Source organism: Syngnathus leptorhynchus, chromosome 8, assembly GCF_054491065.1.
Source record: "Syngnathus leptorhynchus isolate UIUO chromosome 8, UIUO_Slep, whole genome shotgun sequence".
Taxonomy (NCBI): domain Eukaryota; kingdom Metazoa; phylum Chordata; class Actinopteri; order Syngnathiformes; family Syngnathidae; genus Syngnathus; species Syngnathus leptorhynchus.
In genome coordinates, this window is record NC_141202.1 from 8,097,498 (window position 1) to 8,121,355 (window position 23,858).

The window sequence follows — 23,858 nt, forward strand, 5'->3', positions numbered from 1 at the left end:
TATCCTTTTTTTCCCCTCTCTTTCATCAATTTCAAAATATTGTGTGCCAATATAATCAGTTCAAAAGATATTTGGTTTTCAAAGGGCCCCAAAAATGATGTCCGCCGCCCCAATAGTATCCTACCTTGAGGTAATTTTTTGGATACTGCAATTTCCTAATTGAGTCTAGACCATTTAAAAAACATGACCTATGGGGGTTGATTTCCCATTTGTGCGCGTGCGTGCGTGCATGCGTGCGTGCGTGCGTGCGAGCGCTTTCATGTGCGCTTCTTGGTTAGACCGTGCAAACGCGTTTCCTACTGCCACACTTACACATAATAAATATACTGTGCAGTGTTCCTCCTTCTTCGGCGTTATTAATGTGTACGTCATATTCTTAATGCGTTTGAATTTCAGTCATGATTAGTCAATTGTATCACGTGACAGCTACGTTACCATAGCGACTTAAAAACTCATCTCTCGCCACTCTGTTTGCTGTTGTGACACTTCACACGCATATTATGGAAGTAAGTATATTATTTTGGCGTTTTTTTTTATATTTCCAAGTTCATGATTTGAGCACTGTTTATGTCCACTACCGATCCACTACTGTGCCCGTCGTACAACAGGCTTTCTGTGGAAATATGTTTATGTTTAATTGCGGATTGACAAATGAAAAATACATATGAATTTTTTTTTTACTATTCAATAATATATCATATCATAAAATATTTATTTATCTTCGCCGATTGCCTGGGCAAAATGACGTGGTTCACTGCCACAACAACAACAATGATGACACTACTACTACTACTACTACTACTACTACTACTACTACTACTACTACTACTACTACTACTAATAATAATAATAGTAATAATAATAGTAATAATATGCCCTCCTGTGTCTCAAGTTGGCAATGTATCTGTTGGTGGTCCACCTCACTCTACATAATGGATCCATGTTCTCTAGATGTCTCTGTCCCATGTCCAGAGTCTCAGGCTTGCAGCTTTACTGGAGGAGTGTTCAGACCAGCTGGACATTCTCGAACACGCTCTTACCTTCCAGATTCACAAGGAGTGTAGCACCGAAAAGTCACAGGTGATTATACTGGACAGTCCACACAGTAGTCAGCTTGATAATGTGATGATCTTTGTTGATTCTGTGTTCTCTTGGTGTGTGTGTGTGCCTTTAGGCCAGAGTGAAAAAGGTGAAACGAGATTGGTGAGTACACACAGATTCTATGACCAATTCAATACATCGACGAGAATTTGACCTGGACTCAGCTTGTGGATTCTGCTGTGTTTGTTCTGTCTATGCAGTCACTACATCTCACAGCAGGTCTCCAAGCTACAGGCTGAGCTCGAGGAGAAGCAGAGCTTCACCTGTCTGTTGCAGGTGGTGGATGGACAGGACCAGGAGAAGAATGCTGAGAGCAGCAAAAGGTTCATCAACACATCATCCAGTGAAAAATAATGCTTGCTATATGAGAGAATCTTAACAACATTACATTTGGAAATCTGCAATGTAGCACTCATGAGTAGCAGACAGCCCATCCTGTTTAGCGTCACAGTGAGCATCAGCCTATCGCAGGTTCTCGAATGAGAATCACAACAGAAAATGACCTCTAGGCCTCTTCATAAATTATGTATTTTTTATATCACGATGTCAGAGGGAATATATATATATTTTTTTGTCCAGGCACAGTATTTTTAAACATGTTTTATTAGGTATGATGAAGTGTGTTGTGTCGTGTTGCCCCCAGAGAGGAAAAGATGGAGATGGAGAGGAGAAGACGTACACTTCCAAAGCGACAAGAGACACTCGAACAGAAAGTCAATGAACTGAAGGTTAGACAGCACATCTCAATTACCATTGTTTTTTCTTTTTGATGTTGTGAATAAATGTATTTCCAACCTCAACACGTCGTCATCTCATTAGGGACTGCAAGAATTGCATGACGATCTCAACGATCGGCTTCACCAACTTATTGAATCGAATGCTGCAAGAAAGGAAATGGAGGATAGAAGCACGGCGCAGATGATTCAGAGAACACAAATTGAGATGAAGGAAGCGGAGAAGCGACTTGTAGACAAAGTTGAGGTGAGTGCAGCCGTCCATTATAGTTCCAAAAGCCACTGTTGTCTGAGCTAATGATAACGTAAACATTTTTTGGGTGCAATCACAATGTGCATATTACATATTCACTGTTAATATTTGCACAAGTTGTTTGGCTTAGCAATTGCACTATATTTAAAATTTGAATATTTTTTAATGCCCAATAGTTAATACCTTAAATAAAAGTAGACCATTTTTATTCTGGTTAGATTGATGTATTTTTGATTGATGGTTGCTGATGGTAATTGTGAATATTGCTGCTGCATATGTAAAATGTCCATACATTTGTATGTTAATATAATGCAACAGGATATCATGTTAAATGGAGTTTAAAGCATCTGATCTCTCTCTCTCCTTCTGTCTCAGCTGCTGGAAGACCATTTTAAACTGCAGGAGAGAATTCATGAGGAATCAAAGATCTTTCTGAAAAAACAAAATGCGGTTGGTATTATAAAAACACTGAACAATTGCAATAATGCTACGAGGAATTAATAGAGACATAGTCTGAGCCATGAAATATTTGTTAAAAACACCTCTGGTCGATGATCCAGCAAACCAAGAGATTTCAGTTTGTGTCGAGACGGAAAATAACTCAATCACAGTAAAATACTCAACCTGATAGAATCAAATCCTCCAACAGTTATTACCTAACACAGAATATAAAATGCAAATGCAATAGTAATGACCTTTTTTTGTCTTCAAATGTGTCCAATTTTCCCATGGATCTTATCCATCGGTCCAAGTTCATCGTGTTTCTCTCACTGAGCAGGAATTACAAGAGAAGCTGCGACAATGGCAGCAGTGCACTGACGAGAACATGCAAGAGAAAGAGCAGCATCTCAACAGCACGCGCTACAGAAGAGCAATCAACTTGGAAAAATTGACAGCAATGCAAAAGAAGGTAAGCAACTAACACAGTCCCCATTTCAAAGTGAAAAGTGTGGGTCAGTATTTTTCTTTCTTTTCTTCTTTTAGTACAGCGAGATGGAAGAGGTGGTGAAGGAGGAAAGGGAAGAGGAGGAGAGACTGCGCCAACTGGAGCTTAGGAATAAAGCTGCTGTCCAGGTAACAACTATTCATTTATTTATAAGTTGACAAACATATTTCAAGTGGCCTGTGTGGGTTGTTGGGGTTGCGTGTATGCTTAATGGGTAAATCACAACATTACTCAGGGTGTGTGCTGTGTGTGTGTGTGAGTGGGGGGGGGGGGGGGGGGGGGGGGTCATGCTGTTGATATAACAGATGGAGCTATAGCACTCCCTAGCGCTCACCTATCACTTGTGTGCAAGAATGAGAATAAAAATATGAACTCAAAAAGCAAGCCAATAAACAATACAGTCCCATGATTTTCAAATTGCAGTACTGTACTGTTATGTTCCTCATTTTTGAAGTGGTTCACAGTTTACAAAGCTGGAGCAATTTCCCTCTTTTTCTCGCTTGTATGGGTAAACATAAACCACATCTGTTTCCTGTTCCAAACTGTACTTTGGAAGACTTTGTGGAAAGAGAGTGGTGAGTTGACTCGTGTCGTTTGTCCCTCATAGGTGCAGGCCTTCTGGAGAGGCTGCATGGTCCGCAAAGGTTTTGGCATTTATCGGAAAGTAGAAGAGAAGAAAAGCAAAAAGAAGAAGGAAGGAAAAAAGAAGAAGAAGAAATGAGTTGCATTTATTTATCTTCTCTCTTGTGTTTTCTGTGTACATGACCATATCATCCCAAATCAACTTTATTGAGCTTTTTAAAAAGCCTCTCCAAAAACAAGCCCTAGTTTGATGCAATGAGTTTCTTGTCATTTTTCAATAAAAATTTACTTGATTAATTAAATTATGTTGACAGCTCACAAAAGTACATGAATGCATTAGTGGCTGTTGCTGGGTTTTTTTCTTCTTCTAGGCTCAGTACGTTAGATTGGCATCTTTATTGGTTTAATGTTTGCAAAACAAGTCAGAATTCAATTTAACGTGAAAAAATGTGGTTGTGCAGAGAACACAATTCCCTTTTCTGCGCGCCACCATCTGGGCAAAAATGGAAGTTGGCTGCAAAAAAAAAAGAAAAAAAAAACTGTGAGCGCAGCTTCCTGGCTGCAACGATGACGAAAAACGAAAGGAGGCGTTCTAAAGTATTTTCTCATTCGTGTCTGAACTGTCGGCAACATCGAAATGTTGAAACAGTGGGGAAGGGAGCGGCTTATTGAGACCGCTGAAGAATTATTGGGGCTGGTGGAGCGAACGATAGCGTCAGATGAGGAGCAACTTTGTCGAGTGAGGAGACCTGGCAACACACGTTTCGGTAGCAGTGTGTGGAAAAAGCATTGCGGCTGCGGATCTTGACCCATGCAGCTCATTCACTGCTTTGGCCTCACGCAAGGTAAGCGGCCCCGCTCGTCACTGATGATCTATACGGGCGGGCACTGCGTCAATTATTCAATATTAATTCGAACTTGAAGAAGTTTCGACGAATTTTGTAGAAATTATTTGACAGGGTATGGCACTTTTCCCCCTCCCACGAACCCCCAGCATTTTAATATTGGATAAAATTTGGTTGCCCAACTATCTCGCAATTGCTTTCTTGCAGTAATCTGGGACTGACGATCAAAAGTAGATCTGATTCTTGCTCCTTTGGTCAATAATGATCCCCTTTGGCTGGAATGCCAGCCACCAGGATCACTGCAATTAATTGACTGCATGGCTGAAGCTCCACACCTTATTACAGCAAACTGGCGTCATTACACTCAAGGCAAATAAGTTGAGTGACATGAATTTAATTTTTTGTGGGATTCTACAGTGGAGCCTCGGTTTTCGGACACAATCCGTTCCAGAAGGCTGTTCGAGAAGTGAATCATTTGAATTCCGAATCATGTTTTCCCATTACAAATAATGGGAATTTTTTTAATAATCCGTTCCAAGCAAAAAAAAAAAAAAAACAACAAAAACTGTCTTTTTTTCATTTGGGCCTTTTTGTCCGATAGCGCAACTGCAGCTCACCGCCGAACGCGCAACCGTAGCGCGTCTTCGACCGCGCAACTGCACCGCGCTGTTCGCATTATTGTGACAGAGCGGCCGCTGAAATTTAGAAAATATTTTGAAAGTCCTGATGTACTTTCCAAAATTTAAGTGGGCTTCAGTGCGCAGAAGTTTAATTTTGTCCGATCTCGAAACTGCAGCGCACCGCCGAACGCGCAACCGTAGCGCGTCACCGACCGCGCAACTGCACCGCGCTGGTCTCATTTTTGTGACAGAGCCGTTGCTGAAATTTAGAACATATTTTGAAAGTCCTGATGTACTCTCCAAAATGTAAGTGGACCCCAGTGCACAGGGAGCTTAATTTTGTCTAATCGCGCAACTGCAGCACACCGCCGAACGCGCAACCGTAGCGCGCCGCCGACCGCGCACCGCAGCGCGCCGGCCGGGCGCTCACTGTCGCATTGCTTTAGGAGCGTCTTTGTGTTTTAGGATGGCTTTACTGCTCCCACTTGCTTCATTTGAAGGCATGATTAGACTTGATGCAATCCCCAGAGTAGGGAGAATGTAATAACAAACGGAGTCAGTTGGCATGCGGGTCTTCTCGGCTCATCTCGCGAGGTTCGACAATCAATTTTCCGAAGCAAAAAATTCATTTATTTATTGCTGTTTGCTTTCTAATTCAGTACTTGACATGGAACAACTTTTTTCATCTTTGGTTCCACTTAAATGCAGCTATTCAAAATGTCAGGGTTAAAAATGCCAAACTTCAAACTAGTGATTGCAAACAGTGATTACAAACCAGATTGTGTGTCCTCATGTTATTTTCCAACTCGGCACATCAAACTATGTGAGTAGCCTGGCTTGATAAGGATGAAAATGCCACCATGTTTTGATAGACCAGTTACAAGGACCCATGCCACCACTGATTGATAACAGATAATGAAAGATCACCTCTTTGAAATGTAGGTCACTACTGGCTGGATTGCTACAAAGTTCTCTTTCATTTTCAACAGCTTGAATGTTATTAAACAGGGAAACTTTATGTGATTTTGGCAGGCTACGGCATTTTATCTCGCAGTTTCCTTGGTTACGCGACACTGTGTCCAATCATGCTGCAAAGATTATAAAAGCATCATTTCTACACTTATGGCTTTGTCCTACACCCACGTATCTTTTTTTTTACACCCCACAAAAATAAGTTAGGTGAGACATCATCAAAAACAGTGACTTGAGGCAATTGAGCTCAAGAGGTAGAGTGGTTGCCTCCCAACCTGAAGTTGATCAATTCAATCTTCAGTCACATTATGGCCATGCATTTTGAAATGTCCTTGAGCAAGACACTGCCATGGTTGCTAATGCTGTATGACATCATCATTTACCTTTTCCATTTTCTACTGTCCAATGCAAAGAAGCCAAAGGAAATTATATTGTTTATTATAGTATAGAAATGTTGGCTGTAGTTGTTTTAATCTTCAGCCGGGGTTCAATGATGATTAGGACCAGAGGTGTGAATCACATGTTGCAATGATAACTCCTGGTGTTCTTTTAAATGCTTTCCTTCTTTTTTTTTCCTCCTCAAAGTCACAGAGTGTACTTCTGGCCTTATTCAAAGAAGCTCTGTTTTTGGTACTGGTAATGGGTGCTGCAAATAGTTGATCAGCAAATATTTTTTTTCATGCTTTTAAAAATATCTTTAGGGGGTTTTCGTAAGGCCATCGCTGTAAGCAATACCATGAGTCATAATGTTAGTTTAGGGGACACAATACTAGAATTTAAACATATCCGATCAGCTATGTGGAGGGATTATTTTAAGTAATGTTTAGGAATTAAAGGTAAAAGTCAGTAACAGCAAATATCTAAAAAAAAAAAAAAACTGAAGTACTAGAAAACAATATTCTATGTCAAAAATACTTCAAATTTGCTATTTACTTATGTAAAGAGTGTTTTTTTTTTCTAGCTAAATTATTTGAAATCCACTTTTCGAAATTGAAAACCGGTTTAAAACATTGTTAATTGTTGTGAAGAACTCTGTTTCAACCAAAAATCAATGAATACAACTGTTTGGAAATTGGTTTCAGTATATTTAGTTTCTCTGTGTGAGATGGATTAAGGGTGGCCAAATGATGTCAAATATATTCCACCTAAAGAAGAGACAATTAATTCTGAGCCGCTTCTGTCATCCTGTCAACAACATGTAGGCTACTCCCTTCACTCCGCGGTCCCAGAAGAGGAGCTAGAAGCAGCACGCTCATACTTCCCCCACCACCTCACTTCAGCATGATTGGCACAAGTTCCACACAGAGCAGGGGTCCTGAGGATTCAGAACCAGAAGCACAACAATCTAAAACCATCAATGGCGACCATCAGTCCAGTCTTGATGTTTTCTGCAAGCTGTGCCTCTGCGAGCACCCACCTGCACTCACCAGGGCATTGCACAGCTGCGCATGTGTCTACTGTATAACTGTAAGTAGAAGTGAACATCTTTAATGTCAACTAATATCTTGGCTGTATGTATTTTTGTTTTTTTTCAGTTTGCATTTAGGACCGTAGTTGAAACATAAGCTGTTGGTGTTCTTTTGGACCGTGGTCACTGCAGACAAAGAATTGTGCCTCCGTGCTATATTTAGATTGGTGAAAGTGTGTGCCCTCTGCATATACTGTTGTCACAGAGAATATGGTGTCACTCTCACTCATTCAGTTTATGATCTCTTATAAACAATATCGCCTCATAGAAATAAAAAGCAAATGGAAATGTTGATCTTTTCTCCTGCTATAACAAACCTGAAAAAGGAAATGAATTAGATTTGATAGACTGTGACTTTGTTATCTCAGTTGTTGAAAGATAATGTTCTTTTTTTTCTTCCTCAGTTTGGGGAATTTTACAAGATGGTGTTTTTGGAATATTTTCTAAAGAAGAAGACAATTTAATCTGGGATGTTACCCAAGAAGACATTTCGTAACCTGTTTTATGTTCCTCAAATCAGTCTGCGTTTGAGCAACTCAATGCCTTACGCATGACTTCTAAATGATATATTTTGCAGAAGTTTTAAAAGTGATCTACTCTTCCTTATATAGTAATTATTTGACTGTGCACTTAATATGCATGCGCAACAAGCCATCTGTGCAAAGGTACCTTGTTCTATTTAATATAATGATTATAATCATTAAAGCTGGTGTGATATTTTTTTCCCCTGTAGTGCCTGCAGCAGTATGTTCAACTGACCATCAAGGAGGGTGGGGGGGCACCCATCACTTGTCCTGATATGGCGTGCAGAAACACTGGAGTGCTACTTGACTCTGAGGTATTCCTTAACAGTCAAAACAAGGGAAACTAAAATAAAGTTGCTGTGCAGACTACGATTATTTTAAAATAATGTGTTCCATAGGATTAATGTTAACATGTTAAATTAATGACAGGATAAAAAGATCTTTTTTAAAGCAAGTGTAGAAGTGATAGCAAAAGTCACAGAGCCCTGTATTTTAATTAAATGGTATAAGAAGGGAAAAGTTCATGATGAATGCTGTATTTCAAAACAAGGTTATTCTTTGTGTGTTTTCAGATATCGGAATTGGCCTCTGCTGATCAGACTGAACTGTATGAGCGTTTGAAGTTTGAGAGAGGTGGGTAGTATCGTACTGTTGTGCAAGTGTGTTGATGCCAGGTGGCAGGCACGGTGCAACTTGAGGTCGCACCCGAGGCTACACCAAGTAGCACCACTGAGCCTCACATTCTTGGGATGTTGTGTTTGGGCTGCCTGCTCCCCCCCACCCCCCTTCTTGTCTCTCCCCCAGCCTGCTGGATCTTACAGAAACTTCTGTTTTAGTTTGTAAACATTTATAAACAGTTTGCTCTTTCAGTAAAACTTGCAGCTGTACTCATCATTGTGGCCATTGAATGTCATGATTAGCCCAATAGGTGATGCAAATGACTATTTCACTACTTCTGCATTAGTTTTGCGTGAAAAAACAAGATTTCAGACACAAGAAATTTTGTGTGGTGGGGGGAACTGGAACGTATTATAGGGATTCCAATTAATTTCAATCGGGCAATTTGATTTGATTTAATTAGAGCTACACTACAAGCTTGGTTAGGGAACCAATACCACTTGTTCTGTCCACAGGAGTAAAGCTGGATCCTAGTAAGACCTGGTGTCCGGCGCTTGAATGCCAGGCCGTGTGCGACGTGCCGCCGAGCTCCGAAGGCCAGCCCTCCGCTGTGGCGTGCCCTGCTTGTCACACCATCTTCTGCTCCGGCTGCAGAGGACCCTGGCAGGAGAGCCATACATGCCCCGAGCGCCAACCTATGATGTCACACTTGCATGAAAACAGGTCAGTCAGACAGGCCCAGAAGCAGAAGCGCTATGTGGGAGAAAGATGAGTGAGGATTAAGCAAAGTAACACTTGTATGTGTTTGCCATGTTGACTCTTAACTTTTCCATGCACGTTTTTAGAAACACTCTGCTCCAACTTTGTTTTTGCTCACTGAGCTGCAACGACCAGACTGATTTATATCACTTGGCTAATATTGTGATTCCATTGTGCTTGAACTGAAGGGAGGAAGGGAGGAGGGAATGTCAGACTTCTCCCTGTACAGAAGGAGCCTGTGTACTGCAATGAAGCAGGCTGTTCTGCTCGTTTGACCGAACAAGAATTCATTGAGCTGGTCCAGAACAAATACTTGAACGACGATAGAGTTTTAATGATACTTTATGCAACATATCACCAAATTTTGGCTGGCCTCTCCAGTAAAACCTTTGAAAATTATGCTCCGTCAGGTTCAGATCAGGTGACTGACAACGGTGACCACAGCAACACACGCAAGAAAAAATCTACCAGCGTATGTAGCCCCAACGATAGCCTCGTTGTTTTAGCAGTTTGGAGTTTTGACACACAAAAAAGGTTTTGTAAATACCCCTTCCTGGACAACCTGTTTTAAAATCCTCGTGTATTGTTCGGCTCTGTTCACTAGTGACTTACTAATAGCAGTGTTGACAAAAATCATTTTGTATGCAAACTAGTCCAAAGTTCAATTCACAAATTTAAACTAGTTCAGTTCATAGTTCACAGTTTAGACTTTGGTCTAGTCCAGTGACACATATTACAAGTGCAAACATACCCTGATGTGTCTGAAACTGTGAATACTTGTCATATTCATGTTGTGCCTTGCTCGTGCCCTGAGATTGACAGATGACCAATCAAAGGTGTACCCCACTTCTGAGCAGATCAAACAATTGCCATTATAGAGCAGTCGTTCAAAATCTTCCAGACTTTGCCCATGATGTGCTCACTGCTCAGAATACCCCTGTCATACCGCTGACTCCCAAAATAAATAAACGAGCACAGACTCGACACCGAGCCACTAAATTCACATACCCCTCGAAACTCTCCCCCATTCACATTGCAACGTTTTACATCCCTTGTCTTTCTTTCTAACGACATTTCCGGGGATCGGCGCAGCGGCGACTCTGACTCTGCCATCAAACAGTGTCCCGTGTGTGCAATCTACATTGAGCGGAACCAGGGCTGTGCACAAATGCTGTGCAAGAGCTGCAAACACACCTTCTGTTGGTACTGTCTACAGAATTTGGATGTGAGTGTTGTTAAAAAAAAAAAAAAAAAAACTTTTGGAATGTCTTTCTTGTCTCAATGCGTGTCTTGTAATTGCAGAGTGACATTTTCCTCAGGCATTACGATAAAGGGCCTTGCAGGAATAAACTCGGCCACTCCAGAGCCTCGGTTATGTGGAACCGAACGCAGGTACAGATGAGTATAGTAATTGGCATTTAGGTAGAAAAATAATAAATGCTGAAAACAAGAAAGGAAACATGGCAGAAAACACTATCCACACCTTTCATATGCCGATGATATTTTTCTTTTTACATTTTACCTTTGTGAGAGTGCAAGCTTTCCAAAGGGCACGTTTAACTCGGTCACCACCAAACAGAAAAATCTTATCTCTGTGAAAAAATGCAGGACAGAGCACTGCACCCTGGCGTAGTTTACTGAGATGACACTAATGTAGCTGATCCTTATAATTTTCCAAAAACATCTTACGTGATGTTAAGGATTTATTGTAAATGCCCATGTACTCAATTAGCCCTTCATCAGACATTAATCTGAGATAATCCCAAATTCTTGCCCTCATTTCATGGCAACAATTTAGCGACTAACTTTCTGACTGCATCCTGTTGTGATGGTGCAACTAACGAAAGATTTACTGTGCTTTTGAGAGTTCTTACAAGTATCATACACAAGGCATATAGTCAAGATAACTCATTTTCTAATGCCATTCTACGCCCCTGGGCCAGAGAGTTTGCAAAGTTGCACAAGTACAAGAGTGCACTTCATCTTGTGATTGGGTTACTTCCTTGCCTAACAGGTTTTAGAAACCGCAAATCTATTTGGAGCCATCCCCTATCATCATGACAATTACATGTCTTATAACAAGACATTTGATTGCTTCATACTGTCAGATGAGCTTTACTTTAACTCTTGCCTTGATTTTGTCTTATGTAGACGGAAATGTTTGTCTGTAGTTGCCTTAAACTGCCCTTTTCCCATAACAGATTACAGTGGATTTTCTGATTATTCTGTTATTACGCTTCTTGCAAAAAGTCTCTGTTCACATTCTCAAAACAATCATGAGGTGAAGTACACAGAATAAACCCGTGTCAGATTCACGTGTCAAAGCAATGATGGTCAGTATGGCGATTTATGCTATCCAAATATGCAAAACACAACAGCCAACCTTGCTCTTGCACCTTTTGACATTATTAGAGTATTTGATGTACAGTATATTTTAGTGTCACTTTGTCAATCTGACCATTATTCCCATGTTGCCCTTCAGGTGGCAGGAATCCTGGTTGGGGTAAGCATTGTAATACTGATTACCTCTCCATTCCTCTTGCTGGCCTCCCCGTGCATCCTGTGCTGCCTCTGCAAGCCCTGCAAAGTAAAGAAGAAGAAAAGAAAGAAGGACTTGAGTCTACCAGACCCCTCCACATAGCAGCTTGCCTATTGTGTCCTGCACCAAATTCTAGCAGCTGGAGGAATCATGGACTCCACCAGACTGGATATGCTGTACATTACTAAACCAAATGAGAGCTTTGACAGTCAATAAGTACATATAATCAGCACCTGAAACTATTCAGTAGGAATATTATACACGGGACTATAAATTAACAGAGACTCATGAGCATTATGCCAGAAGAGTGGTAATAACTAGAAAGCGGCACATTTTGGACGAGTGCATTTCAACCCCGTTTTAGTGTGTGTGTGCGAATTATCTCGATGCCAAGTGAGAGGTGTTTAAATGCCTCACTCTACTGGTTCTGGCTTGCATTTGTTTGCCTTTCTATTATTGTATGCACATACATTGCTTAGAATGTAGAAGTTGGTAAGTAAAGTGAAGAGGAAGAAAGCTAACTTTCCCATGTGCACCTTATTCTGTCGTGAAACAAGATGGGGCTTCAATAGTGCACAAAAATCTATCCCATTTAAAATATATCAAATGTAAATATTCTTATTTTTTTTTTTGCCGATGGTTAGGTACTGCTTCGCCTAAGGAAAATTCATACTTTATATCTTAAGTGGATATTTTTATTGATGTTTCAGCATCACATTTTCTAAAAATGGAATAAAAACTGCATTGACTGTGTATTTTGGTATTGTGTTATTTCTATCAATTCATGAATCCTGTTTGTCAGTGTTGACATGAAAAAGGCTGCAAGGAGAAACTCTGATCTGGTATGTCAAGGTTCTTCAATAAAGGAGAACATTGTAGAAGCCATGCATTATGCAAACCGAACTGAAATGCATACATACAGTACAGGTCTGAACTGGTGTGTAGTGTTTGCAGTTTCAAAGGCCAAGTTTTTGAAATGTGGGCGTGGCTAGGGAAATCATGAGGGTTTCAGTATTGATTCAAGATATACTACAAGATGCAAACAGACAAACATTGCAACTCACATTCACACTCTCACTGAGAAGAAACTAAACCCACACTGTCTGTACCAAAACTAGTTGAACGTAGCATTTCATCATCAGTTATTCCCTAACCAATACTGCCATTTAAATGTCCATAAATCACTGCTCTGGATTTCTTAGTCTCTTCATTCTATATTTTACAAGTAAGGTGTAACCTCTGATAAACATTAAGCCTGATCTGGATTTTAAAGCTTTAGCCTCATCACATAATGTAATGCACTTCTAATTTTAAGGATTTAACTATTGCTTTAAGTTTAAGACAACCATTCCAATGAATCTGGTGCCACCCTGTGGTCATGTACTGAACTACTACTTCAGGAAAGTGGCACGTCAACAAACTTGCAAAAGTCAGCAGCCGTAATCGTCGTGATTCAATGGCGTCTCTGCAGGAATTCTTCGCTGGTAAAAACACTTCTTGCATTATTCAACACGCATCGTAAACTCAAATATGTTGGATTTTTGGATCATAATTATTTGACGAGGCTGCAAACACGAAGGCTGAATCCAATTGAATTGTACTTTATACGCATTTTATCTGAGCCTTGTCTTGAATCTTTTACACACAAATTCGCACATTTTTGGAACATGCGTGACTGGAGATGTGTTTTTATTGATTGCCTGGTTTGATTTTCGATATGCAAAGTGAATCATTTCTGCTGACTAGGGATTCCCAAGATCCCATATGTTGCTGGTGCTGGGCCAGAAGAGGTCATGTGCTTCAAATACTACAATGCACAGGAGGTACAGACGGGTGGAGGACGTTAACATGCATGCATATGTGATTTAAATCTCCAATGTGTCATTCTCATGTGCAGGTTCTTATGGGGAAGACGATGGAGGACTGGCTGAGATTCTCAGTCTGCTACTGGCACACTTTTTGTGGAACTGGTATTGTAACAATTTTGCCACCCAAAATGTCATGACATGCCAAGACACTGACTACACTTGCATAAATACAAGAGCTCCATTAAAAATGCATATAGTTTTGTAGTCAAATGCAGCGATTCCCTATAATTTGCAATATGGAAATGGTTGCATGACATTCTCAGTTATCACTTTGTAGCATGACTCGGCAAACTGACATGATTTAAAACGATAACATGACTGACTGACTAACCGAAACAGACTTGAAAATGACAGGAAGCAAAAAGACATGAAGCGTTACGACATCAAGAACCAAAAAGACATCAAGACAACAATGACCCGAAAGGAAGTGAGGGGCGGACAGGACTTATATACACGACAGGTAACAAGAGGCAGGTGAGAATTAAACTAATCATGGGCACACAGGAGGGGAGGGGCGAGCACACAGACAGAAACCATGACAACAGACACATAGTGGAACGGCTGGGGAAGAGATGTGACAATGACTACATTCACCATCAAGTTGTTTTAGAATTTAACAATACATTTAATAAAACTGCAGGTGCTGATCCTTTTGGTTTTCCAACGCTCCTTCGGGCCTGGAACGAAGGCTCGCCCTTGGAAGCAGCCAAGAAGCGACTGCAGGCAGCTTTTGAGTTTTTTACCAAGATTGGCGTAAGGGAATTTAACATCTTCCTAAAATCTGACCTGAACAAAGTCGATTGGCTGAAATCCTGCGTGTTTACCTTTTTGTCACATCTGCATGTTTTCACAGGTGAAATATTACACATTTCATGACAGGTAAGTGACCTAACATGACATGACATGATCCTCTGAACAGCAAAGGTAAACAAACATGGCAAAACAGCCTTATTTAAAAATATATATATATATCTTTCTTTTAGAGACATGGCACCTGAGGGCTCCACCCTGGAGGAGTCAAACAAAAATCTGGATGAAATCACAGATTTAGCTCTTAAGTTACAGAAGCAGACTGGAATCAAAGTGCTGTGGGTGACCTGCAACCTCTTTGCCCATCCAAGGTCTGTGCAATGTGAATTTGGACAGTATTTAGTTCTTGATATTTGTAAAAAAAAATTGATGCAGTATTTTATTTAAGCTTAAAACTAAAATATGCAACTGAAAGCGCTTTTGACTTCCTCACAATTGAGATGTTATAGTTGATGGCGGTTCTAATTGTATTTGGCAGGTACATGAATGGTGCAGCCACCAACCCAGACTGTCACGTTCTGGCCTACGCTGGTGCTCAGGTCAAGAAGGGGCTCGATGTTGCCAAGAAGCTGGGTGCAGAAAACTTTGGTATGGGACATAATGAACCATCAACATATACATGAATGAACCTAAAATGTTTGATCCATGCAACCAATGAATGTCCTACATTTGTAAACAAATCGATAAACATCAACAATTGTATTTTTGTTCTTAGTGTTTTGGGGAGGAAGAGAGGGTTTCCTCTCTGTCCATAATACTGATGTTGCTGCAGAACTGAAACATATGGCCAACTTCTTCAAAATGGCTGTCAGTAAGTCAATCTACTCTGCATATGGTGCATGAGCGCAATCTAATGAAATCCAACACAACAGCTGCCTTCTAAAGGTCATCCATGCTCATTATTATTTAATACTGTCAACTAAAGTTGATACATACTAATAAACTATTAGAGTGGATTAAAAAGCTGCACTGTATCACTAAAGTTGATACATACTAGTAAACTATCAGGGTGGATAAAAAGCTGCACTGTATCCTAAGGTGTTTTGGGCATTCTTTGCATCTTAGTGCCTTATGAATCCGATATGTATTCGAATCACGACAAACAAAAGAACCCCCAAAGTATTATCGTGCATGTTTATAACCTACTAATATTTAGGCAAAACTGATTTCCACATAAATTTAAATATGGGGTGGGTGCATGAAACTAGGGAGAACCCGTTTTGTTTTGATGGGGGTAAAAAAAAAAAAAAAGTATTTCAGGTATTTTAATTTGCACTAAGTCGCTGGCCCGACCAACCGGATCCAGATGCAACACCAATAAGTTGTTCTATGATGTCATACACTTTCCAAAGTTGAAATGTCATGTTCAAAATTTCTCACGAAATCGATGAATGACGATGGATGTTTCTCTGTGTGTGTTTGACATGTGCTTGCTATCACCAGAATATAAAGAGAAGATTGGGTTAAAGTGCCAGTTTCTGATTGAGCCAAAGCCAAAGGAGCCCTGTAAACACCAATATGACTACGGTAAGGTGTTCAACTTGTATGCAAGCAACTCACCCTCCAGGTTTTTCCAGTTGGCCAGCTGTCGATTTTAGCGTTTTTATCGCAAGCAAGCTCCAGATCGTCAAGTGAAAAAGGAGCGCAGCATTCTTAAATGAACTTTCCACTGTATATTTACGTTATTGATGTTTCATGTTTTTATATTTTACAATATTATTAAAAACAAGACCAAAACATTGTGGTTGTTTTTTTTTGGGGGGGGGGGGGGCATGGAATGGATTAATGGCATTACGAATTTCCTTCTGATGTCTGTTTCCCTTCACAGATGCTATGAGCGTCGTAGGATTCCTCAAGCATTATGATCTGGAACGCGACTTTAAGTTGAACATCGAGCCCAACCACACCACCTTGGCGGGACACTCATATGAACACGACATTGTCATGGCCTCTGCGTGAGACACCTCAACCATCTTGTATCCATCCTTCGTGTGAACCTCCCTTAAATTAGCGGCTCAATACTTTGCCTCTTGTCAGTTTTGGTATGCTGGGTTCGGTCGATGCCAACACTGGATCCCCTGACCTCGGCTGGGATACTGACCAGTTCCCTATGGACATCAGAAACACAACTTTGGTCATGAAGGTGATAGTTTCAGACTCTCAGTCATTCTCTCTCCGATTTTTGCTTTGCAGTTCAGTTTAGTCTGCTTTAAAAAAAATAAATAATCAAATCCAGTTCTATTGTTTGAATTGCCTTACTTGTTGTCCCTTTAATGGGTGATTTTATGTACAAGCACAATGTGATGAATAACATTTCAAACTATGCGATCAAACCATAGAATCAAATTGGCAAGTTTTGTTTTTGCTGTTGAAGAGTTTCGCGACAGATCATGTAGTTGCGTACTCACGATTTGCTGTTTGATGTCGTCGCACTGTTTGGCTTGCTGAAAAAGTGTCACCACCCCTCCAGACCATCATCAAACAAGGTGGCCTGCAACCCGGAGGCCTGAACTTTGATGCCAAGGTGCGCAGAGAGTCCACTGACCCGGAGGACTTATTCATCGCTCACATCGGAGCCATGGATGCTTTTGCTCGAGGACTCCGGAATGCTGTTTCCATCCATGAAGATGGGCTGATTGCAAACATGGTCAAGGTATACTCTCTCACTTTGGGAAAATTTCCAAATATGCGTTTTGGCCTTTTCTAAATTTGGATTATTCGGACAGGAGCGATACTCAAGCTTCAGCCAAGGCATTGGACTGAAAGTGGAAGAAGGTTCTGCTACTTTGGAGGAGATGGAGGTACGTAAAAGTCCAAACTACCCTTGCCTATCTTCACATATCTTTCATTGATGTTGCTATATTTGTGGTTTTACACTAATTTAACCAATTCGTATGGAATAAATGTTTCTTGGGACATTCCATTTTTTTTGTAATTAATTATCAAATATTAATGTTATGTTTTATTCCAGGCTTTTATCAAGCAGAATGGTGAGCCAAAATCAACATCTGGGAAGCAAGAAAAATATGAATCCATCTTTAATTACTATGTGAAATAAAGAGTCATCCTTGCTCATTGAAAACACAGTAGTAATTAAATTGTGTTAAATCCGCTCCTCAAAGCTCAAAGAGCACATTAAGTTGATTGTATCATGTAATTATCTTGTTTATAATAGTAAGACAGTCCTGGGTGTGTTGCAGAACATTAAAAGCAAATTAAATGCTCCTTTATTGTTGTTTATTAACTAGCTCAACTAATGTTATGAAAAGTGATACAAACACATTCACAGCGCAAGTTCATGGACATTCAATTGGGTCCAGCACATGCTACTGTTATCTTTTCAAATTATATTTTATATTTAATACTGAGCAATGGTTGTATAGTTTCCTGAATGTGTAGAAGTAAACATGTCTAATAATTCTCAGACTAATCATTTTGGAATAATTTTCTTCTATTTATCTGTTAGGTTTCCTGTTCTTGACTAATGAGTTTCTTTGGCCTGCCCGATGGGATAGATTTGAGCCCTTTTCATTAAAAAGTATTTGAGCAATACCATTTCCCATTTTTAATTCAAAGTCATCCATTACATACCACCCTCTGAACCACTTCTGCTTCGTAGCTCAGTATATGTGGATTTCTTTTATAGCTTCATAAGATTAAAATGATTTGACAAATGAAACCTGTACTCCTTGCCTTCATGTTTTGAGTTGTCATTCACAAAGCTGTGATATATTTCCGTATGTGATCCCGCTCTGATGTTATCTTTTGGGGCGGTACAATTTGACCTTTAGATTTGATTTGTATTTGATTTGTGTTTGACTTTGTAGTTGTCCCATCTTTGCATCTTAAAGAAAAACATTTTGCTTTATTACCTTTTATATCGTGCTTACTTAAGGACCATTAGAGAATGCCATTGTTCGTTATTTCATAAAGTCAGTGACATTTGGTTGTTGTAATGCCCTCAAACTAAACTCAAATTTCTGTCATTTATCAATTCAAAATCTGATAATACACCTATAAAACTACTTAGAAATATATATTGGTATACATATATTAGTTTCTTTCTTTCTTTGGAAGGCAAATTGGGTGTGTATGGCCCTTGTTCAACGTCCAAGCTTCGATATCCGTTACAAGTTGCAATTTCAACACTTGAGTGACTCTGCTTTTGCTCCAGAAATGAATGCGCACCTTTCTCCTGACATCACATCATACTATAATCCCGATAGTCAGCGAGCCAATCGGCGTGCGAGTGGAGTCTTCTGAAATCCAATCAGTACATAGCGTGAGCTCTGCTCACCAGCGCGTCTCATCTGATTGGAGGAAGGGTGGGAGCGCTCTGTAAAGGCGTCCAATCAGAATAGTCAGCGTCTCTTTAATTGCCATATGATATTCAGCATCCCTCGATTTGGCAAACTATAGAATTAACATGAGTTTCCAAAGTGACATCTTATGTTGGACTACTTTGATTGAACATTGGACGAATATGAATGCGTCTCCGATCCCAATCGACGGTTAAAGTTGGTGTGACGGTGTCAATATTTTTTCTAACAGTTTTTTTTTTAAATATTTAATTAACTTTTTTTTTTAACTCCGAGATGTGGACTTTTTTGGGATTAGCCAGCTTCACGTATATATACAAAAAGTCCGGAGCTGTTTGGACATTGGCTCAGAGAGATCTTATGACAGTCCTCGTCTTATGCCTGTCAGTGGGACTGCTGTTGTCTTATTTCCGATATTATCACGGTCACAAGCCCAGAGTATCTCGGGTGTTAAATTTACCTCGGAGTCTTTTGTCCCTCTTGCCGATCGTCAACCTTCTCAACCCACAGAGAAATCAGAATGCAGACACGTGTCGAAAGGTAAGATTTTCCCAAAGTGAGCTATATACACTTTTTCAAATATGTTTTATATCTACAGACGATTTTGGGGTTGCATGCATGCAATTGATTCTTGTAACCCACCACCTGCTTGTGAAAGCTTGAAAGCTATATAAATAAGTATATATATAAGTATTTATACTATAAGTATACGTTTTTTTTTGTACATAGTGTACAAGTTGGTCACGTTTTTTTATCTTGATAATCTGTTGTAATTGTGTATGTAAAGCGGCTTTGAGTATAATATATATATATATATATATATATATATATATATATATATATATATATATATATATGATTATTATCACATACATACATACATACATACATACACACATACATACATACATACATACATACATACATACATACATACATACATACATACATACATACATACATACATACATACATACACACTTACACACTTACATACTTACATACATACATGCATACATGCATACATGCATACAAAATAACAATTGCTACTGTTAGGGTTGTGCATATTCCCCCTTATTGTACTCAATATGCACTGAACCGTCAACAGAAAACTTAGTTAAGTACAGAATCCTAGTTTCTGGCCTACGACCCTATGCATTTCTGTCGTTAAATCATTATCATTAGTACTCTGTGGTCAACAATACCTACCATGTAGCTCGTCCACTATTTTATTGGAGCAAATAGTGTTTGCAGTTTTTCCACCTGTATGTCATTTCACCGGTAGATCCCAAGAAGAAGGAAACAAGTGGATAGTGTGTCTTCCACATCTACCTCACTCCTGGCAAATGCTGAGCCAGATGTAGTGATAGTCGGGGCTGGCGTTCTGGGATCAGCAATGGCTGCCGTTCTGGCGCGGGACGGTCGACGGGTGACGGTGGTGGAGAGGGATCTGAAGGAGCCCGACAGGATCGTAGGGGAGTTGCTGCAACCTGGAGGCTATAAAGCGCTCAAAGAGTTGGGCCTGGAAGGTCAGTGACATTCAAATACTTTTTTGGGGATGGCGGTTGTTGCAGTACACACTGAACTCTGCTGATAAAATGCCATTTGTAGATTGCACGCATTCTATTATTGCGTAAAGCAGTGGTTTATTCATCTGAACTAAAAGAAACTAACATCGTCATCCCCCATCAGGCTCGGTGGAGGGTCTCGATGCCCATCTGGTGAACGGTTATGTGATCCATGACATGGAGAGCAGCACAGAAGTGGAGATCCCCTACCCTCAGGAAGAGGACAACGTCCAGTGCGGACGTGCTTTCCATCACGGGCGATTCATCATGGGCCTGCGGCGAGCTGCGCAAGCTGAACCCAAGTAAGTACTGACATACATCTAGATTTACTTTTATTATTTATATCATACTATTTATTTCTAGAATTATAAATGATGTCAAATCATCTTTTGGTGTTGGTTATACATATAATAGTAGATGGCAGTCGTAGAAAAAAAAAACTTCAAGAGTGGTTCTTCTAACTAATGTGGCCTAGTTGTTCTACCAGTGCACTGAATTAATTGTCTTATTAGAGAGGACAAATAGTCTGCTAGTGGCTGGATATCAAATAAATGCTCAAAATGTTTTCCATTGTGTCTCAACACAAACTGATGTTGCACAATAATAATAATCATTCAGTCAACACAACCAAACTAATCTATTGGCTATTGGTTATTTGTCCATTTGCGCCCTCTAGTGTCAGATTTATAGAAGGCACTGTGACCAGTTTAGAGGAAGATGATGGCTGCGTAACTGGAATACATTACAAAGATAAACACACTGGGGACGTGAAGGTGAGAAAAAGGAAATTATTATTATTTTGAATACATATATACTTTTTAATACGAGTGTAAAGTTGCTAATAAACGTTTTAACATCATCATTTTGATGTTTTCACCTTTTTGCATGGCAGATTTCATGTTTTTATATAATTTTCCCGCTTTTCCATGATAATTATCACATTTTTACACAAGTTTTGCGGTTTCTTTCAGCAATCCGCTTTTGTACTAATGGAGATGTCTTGCAGGAAGTGCATGCAGCCTTGACAGTGGTGGCTGATGGATGCTTCTCCAAATTCAGGAAGAGTCTGGTGTCTGGAAAAGCACACATTTCTTCTCACTTTGTTGGCTGCCTCATGAAGGTGCATTTTTACACAAGTCCCTATCGGCATGCACACAACTAAATGGTTTTACTTGAACCATGCAGTGTAAATCAATCTTTAGAAAAGTAATGGGAAACAATGTGACACACCTCCACTTGTTTTTTTTTTCTCTCTCAATGATTGGCTTGTACTAGGATTGCCCCCAGTTTAAAGCCAACCATGCGGAGCTGGTGCTGGCCAACCCGAGCCCTGTGCTCATTTATCAGATCTCCTCCAGCCACACCAGAGTGCTTGTGGATGTGAGGGGGGAGATGCCACGTAACCTTCCACAATATTTGGCAGAGAAAGTCCAGCCTCAGTTGCCAGGTAAAGGCCAGAAATACATTTACAAGATCAAATGCCGGCTAAGAATTAAATCCCAGATTGACCCACTTCATCAAAGAATTTGGGCATTTACTATAATTAAAAGGACTTCATACACACACACACCTGCATTTTAAAGCATATGTACTGTATTGGTTTTGAATCTTTATTCGTTCAGATTATTCACTCTAATAATAAGAGTAAGTGTGATGGGGATGAGGGTGGGCAATGGGTAAATGTTCTTCACAGGTATGTCGCCTTGTGCTAGAAGGCACTTGTATTCATGCCAGCGCTGGGGTTTCCTCTGAAATATCAGCAATGCTCTCTGCAAGCTACACTAACCTTCAGGGGTCCATCTGAAATACTGCCGTCGGTCACATCGACGTATTGATCGGGCACTTTCCACACATGCAGTCAATGTGCAACTTCCCGGAAAGGTGGCTGAGTGATCTCTCTCTCTCTCTCTCTTCAGAGCATTTAAAGGAACCTTTCATGGAGGCCCTACAGAACGACCGTGTCAGGTCCATGCCTGCCAGCTTCCTCCCTCCCTCTCCTGTCAACAAGCCAGGTATCGAATCACATTGAACCTGACCTTTTCTGCCACACATTTGGAGGAAAAAAAAAATGGCTTTGGACTTTTGCAGAGTACTGTAATACTTTTCCATGTTACATTTTAGGCAGACTTGTTGCTAGGTAGAATTTACTTATCATTTGGTGGCTGATATGCCCCAAGATAATGTTGATAAAAATGCAGGGTTTGATGAAGATTGTATTTCTGTGTTTTATAGGTGTATTGCTCCTTGGCGACGCCTACAACATGAGGCACCCTCTGACTGGAGGAGGGATGAGCGTGGCGCTCAATGACGTCCGCATCTGGAGGAGCCTGCTGCAGAACATTCCAGACCTGTGCGACGCGCGAGCCCTGTTGCAGGTGAAAAAGACGCCACACCAATCAGCCTTTTACTGGTCTCAAACCCACGATGACAATTCACATGAACCAGTAACATATCTGTTAGACAGCACTGATAATTGAAGTCTCTCGTTTTGTTTTCCACCTCTTAGGCAAAGAAAACATTTCACTGGGAGCGCAAGTCATCACATTCTTTTGTGGTGAACGTGTTAGCCCAGGCTTTGTACGAGCTGTTTGCAGCCACAGATGGTGAGCGTCCGGATCCGACAAACATTGTTATTAGCTTCGACAATATTTGTCATTTTGGTGTGTTTTGGCCAGAATCACTGCATGAGCTGAGGAAAGCCTGCTTTCAGTATTTCAAACTCGGAGGAGAGTGCATCGCTGGACCAATTGGACTCCTATCTGTGTATGCACAATAGGAAAATGAGTTTATTCCCAAGCTGTTTTATATTTATATATTTGTCAATGAACCAATACATTCTTATTTTTCCCAGTTTGTCACCCAGACCAATGATACTCATTGGTCATTTCTTCGCCGTGGCCTTGTACGCCATCTACTTCAACTTCAAGTGCGAGCCTTGGAGCACCAAACACAGAGCCTTATTTAAAAGCGGAGCAATCCTCTTCCGAGCCTGCACGGTCATGTTCCCCCTCATCTACTCGGAGCTCAAGCACCTGATGTACTGAATGGCACAGAGACAAGACACGATGTCACTGTTGAGCACTACTTTGCAAAAAAAAAAAAAAGTGGTACTTGTCATATGTCTTTGTATTGGACACTTTGTGATTTTTGCACGATGACTTTGCCTTTGAAACTTGTTTTGATTAAAAAAAATTCTTTACTCAGACTGGACGTAGCAGAAATACACTGTGGATATTGTGAACACACCTCTTTTAAAATAAAAACCTCAAGTTCAGATGGATTTCCAAACATCTTCAAAAGTAACGACTTGCAATGTGATTAAAAAAAAAAAA

At 40.3% G+C, this 23,858-nt stretch overlaps 4 protein-coding genes across 5 annotated transcripts; all 4 read left to right on the forward strand.

The window, feature by feature from the left end:
* Positions 1-464: 464 nt before the first annotated feature.
* On the forward strand, positions 465-3,904 carry LOC147052256 (dynein regulatory complex protein 9-like). The gene is made up of 10 exons (XM_085918898.1): positions 465-506; positions 952-1,080; positions 1,175-1,203; positions 1,302-1,424; positions 1,745-1,829; positions 1,921-2,082; positions 2,464-2,538; positions 2,867-2,998; positions 3,073-3,162; positions 3,642-3,904. Exons 1-10 carry the CDS (start codon positions 501-503, stop codon positions 3,753-3,755), a joined length of 945 nt encoding a protein of 314 aa, XP_085775024.1. The 5' UTR covers positions 465-500; the 3' UTR covers positions 3,756-3,904.
* Positions 3,905-4,222: 318 nt separating this feature from the next.
* rnf144b (ring finger protein 144B) lies at positions 4,223-12,714 on the forward strand. The gene is made up of 8 exons (XM_085919160.1): positions 4,223-4,461; positions 7,256-7,520; positions 8,255-8,359; positions 8,618-8,678; positions 9,179-9,386; positions 10,515-10,647; positions 10,725-10,814; positions 11,905-12,714. Exons 2-8 carry the CDS (start codon positions 7,335-7,337, stop codon positions 12,061-12,063), a joined length of 942 nt encoding a protein of 313 aa, XP_085775286.1. The 5' UTR covers positions 4,223-4,461; positions 7,256-7,334; the 3' UTR covers positions 12,064-12,714.
* Positions 12,715-13,338: 624 nt separating this feature from the next.
* Positions 13,339-17,863, forward strand: LOC147052258 (uncharacterized). Of its 2 annotated transcripts, XM_085919313.1 has the most exons (14): positions 13,339-13,445; positions 13,708-13,784; positions 13,859-13,931; positions 14,470-14,582; positions 14,683-14,708; positions 14,813-14,950; positions 15,118-15,227; positions 15,355-15,450; positions 16,083-16,166; positions 16,468-16,594; positions 16,677-16,782; positions 17,110-17,292; positions 17,366-17,440; positions 17,611-17,863. In XM_085919313.1, the coding sequence occupies exons 1-14, from the start codon at positions 13,418-13,420 to the stop codon at positions 17,695-17,697; spliced, it is 1,323 nt and encodes a 440-aa protein (XP_085775439.1). In that variant the 5' UTR covers positions 13,339-13,417; the 3' UTR covers positions 17,698-17,863. The 2 variants fall into 2 exon arrangements, with proteins under 2 accessions (XP_085775439.1, XP_085775440.1); XM_085919314.1 differs by lacking the exon at positions 13,339-13,445 and having other exon boundaries at positions 13,713-13,784; positions 13,859-14,299.
* A 1,165-nt stretch (positions 17,864-19,028) lies between these two features.
* Positions 19,029-23,731, forward strand: sqlea (squalene epoxidase a). The gene is made up of 11 exons (XM_085917799.1): positions 19,029-19,498; positions 20,244-20,487; positions 20,651-20,828; positions 21,203-21,299; positions 21,533-21,646; positions 21,802-21,973; positions 22,443-22,538; positions 22,759-22,901; positions 23,033-23,129; positions 23,202-23,289; positions 23,378-23,731. The coding sequence occupies exons 1-11, from the start codon at positions 19,235-19,237 to the stop codon at positions 23,568-23,570; spliced, it is 1,686 nt and encodes a 561-aa protein (XP_085773925.1). The 5' UTR covers positions 19,029-19,234; the 3' UTR covers positions 23,571-23,731.
* Positions 23,732-23,858: the final 127 nt, after the last annotated feature.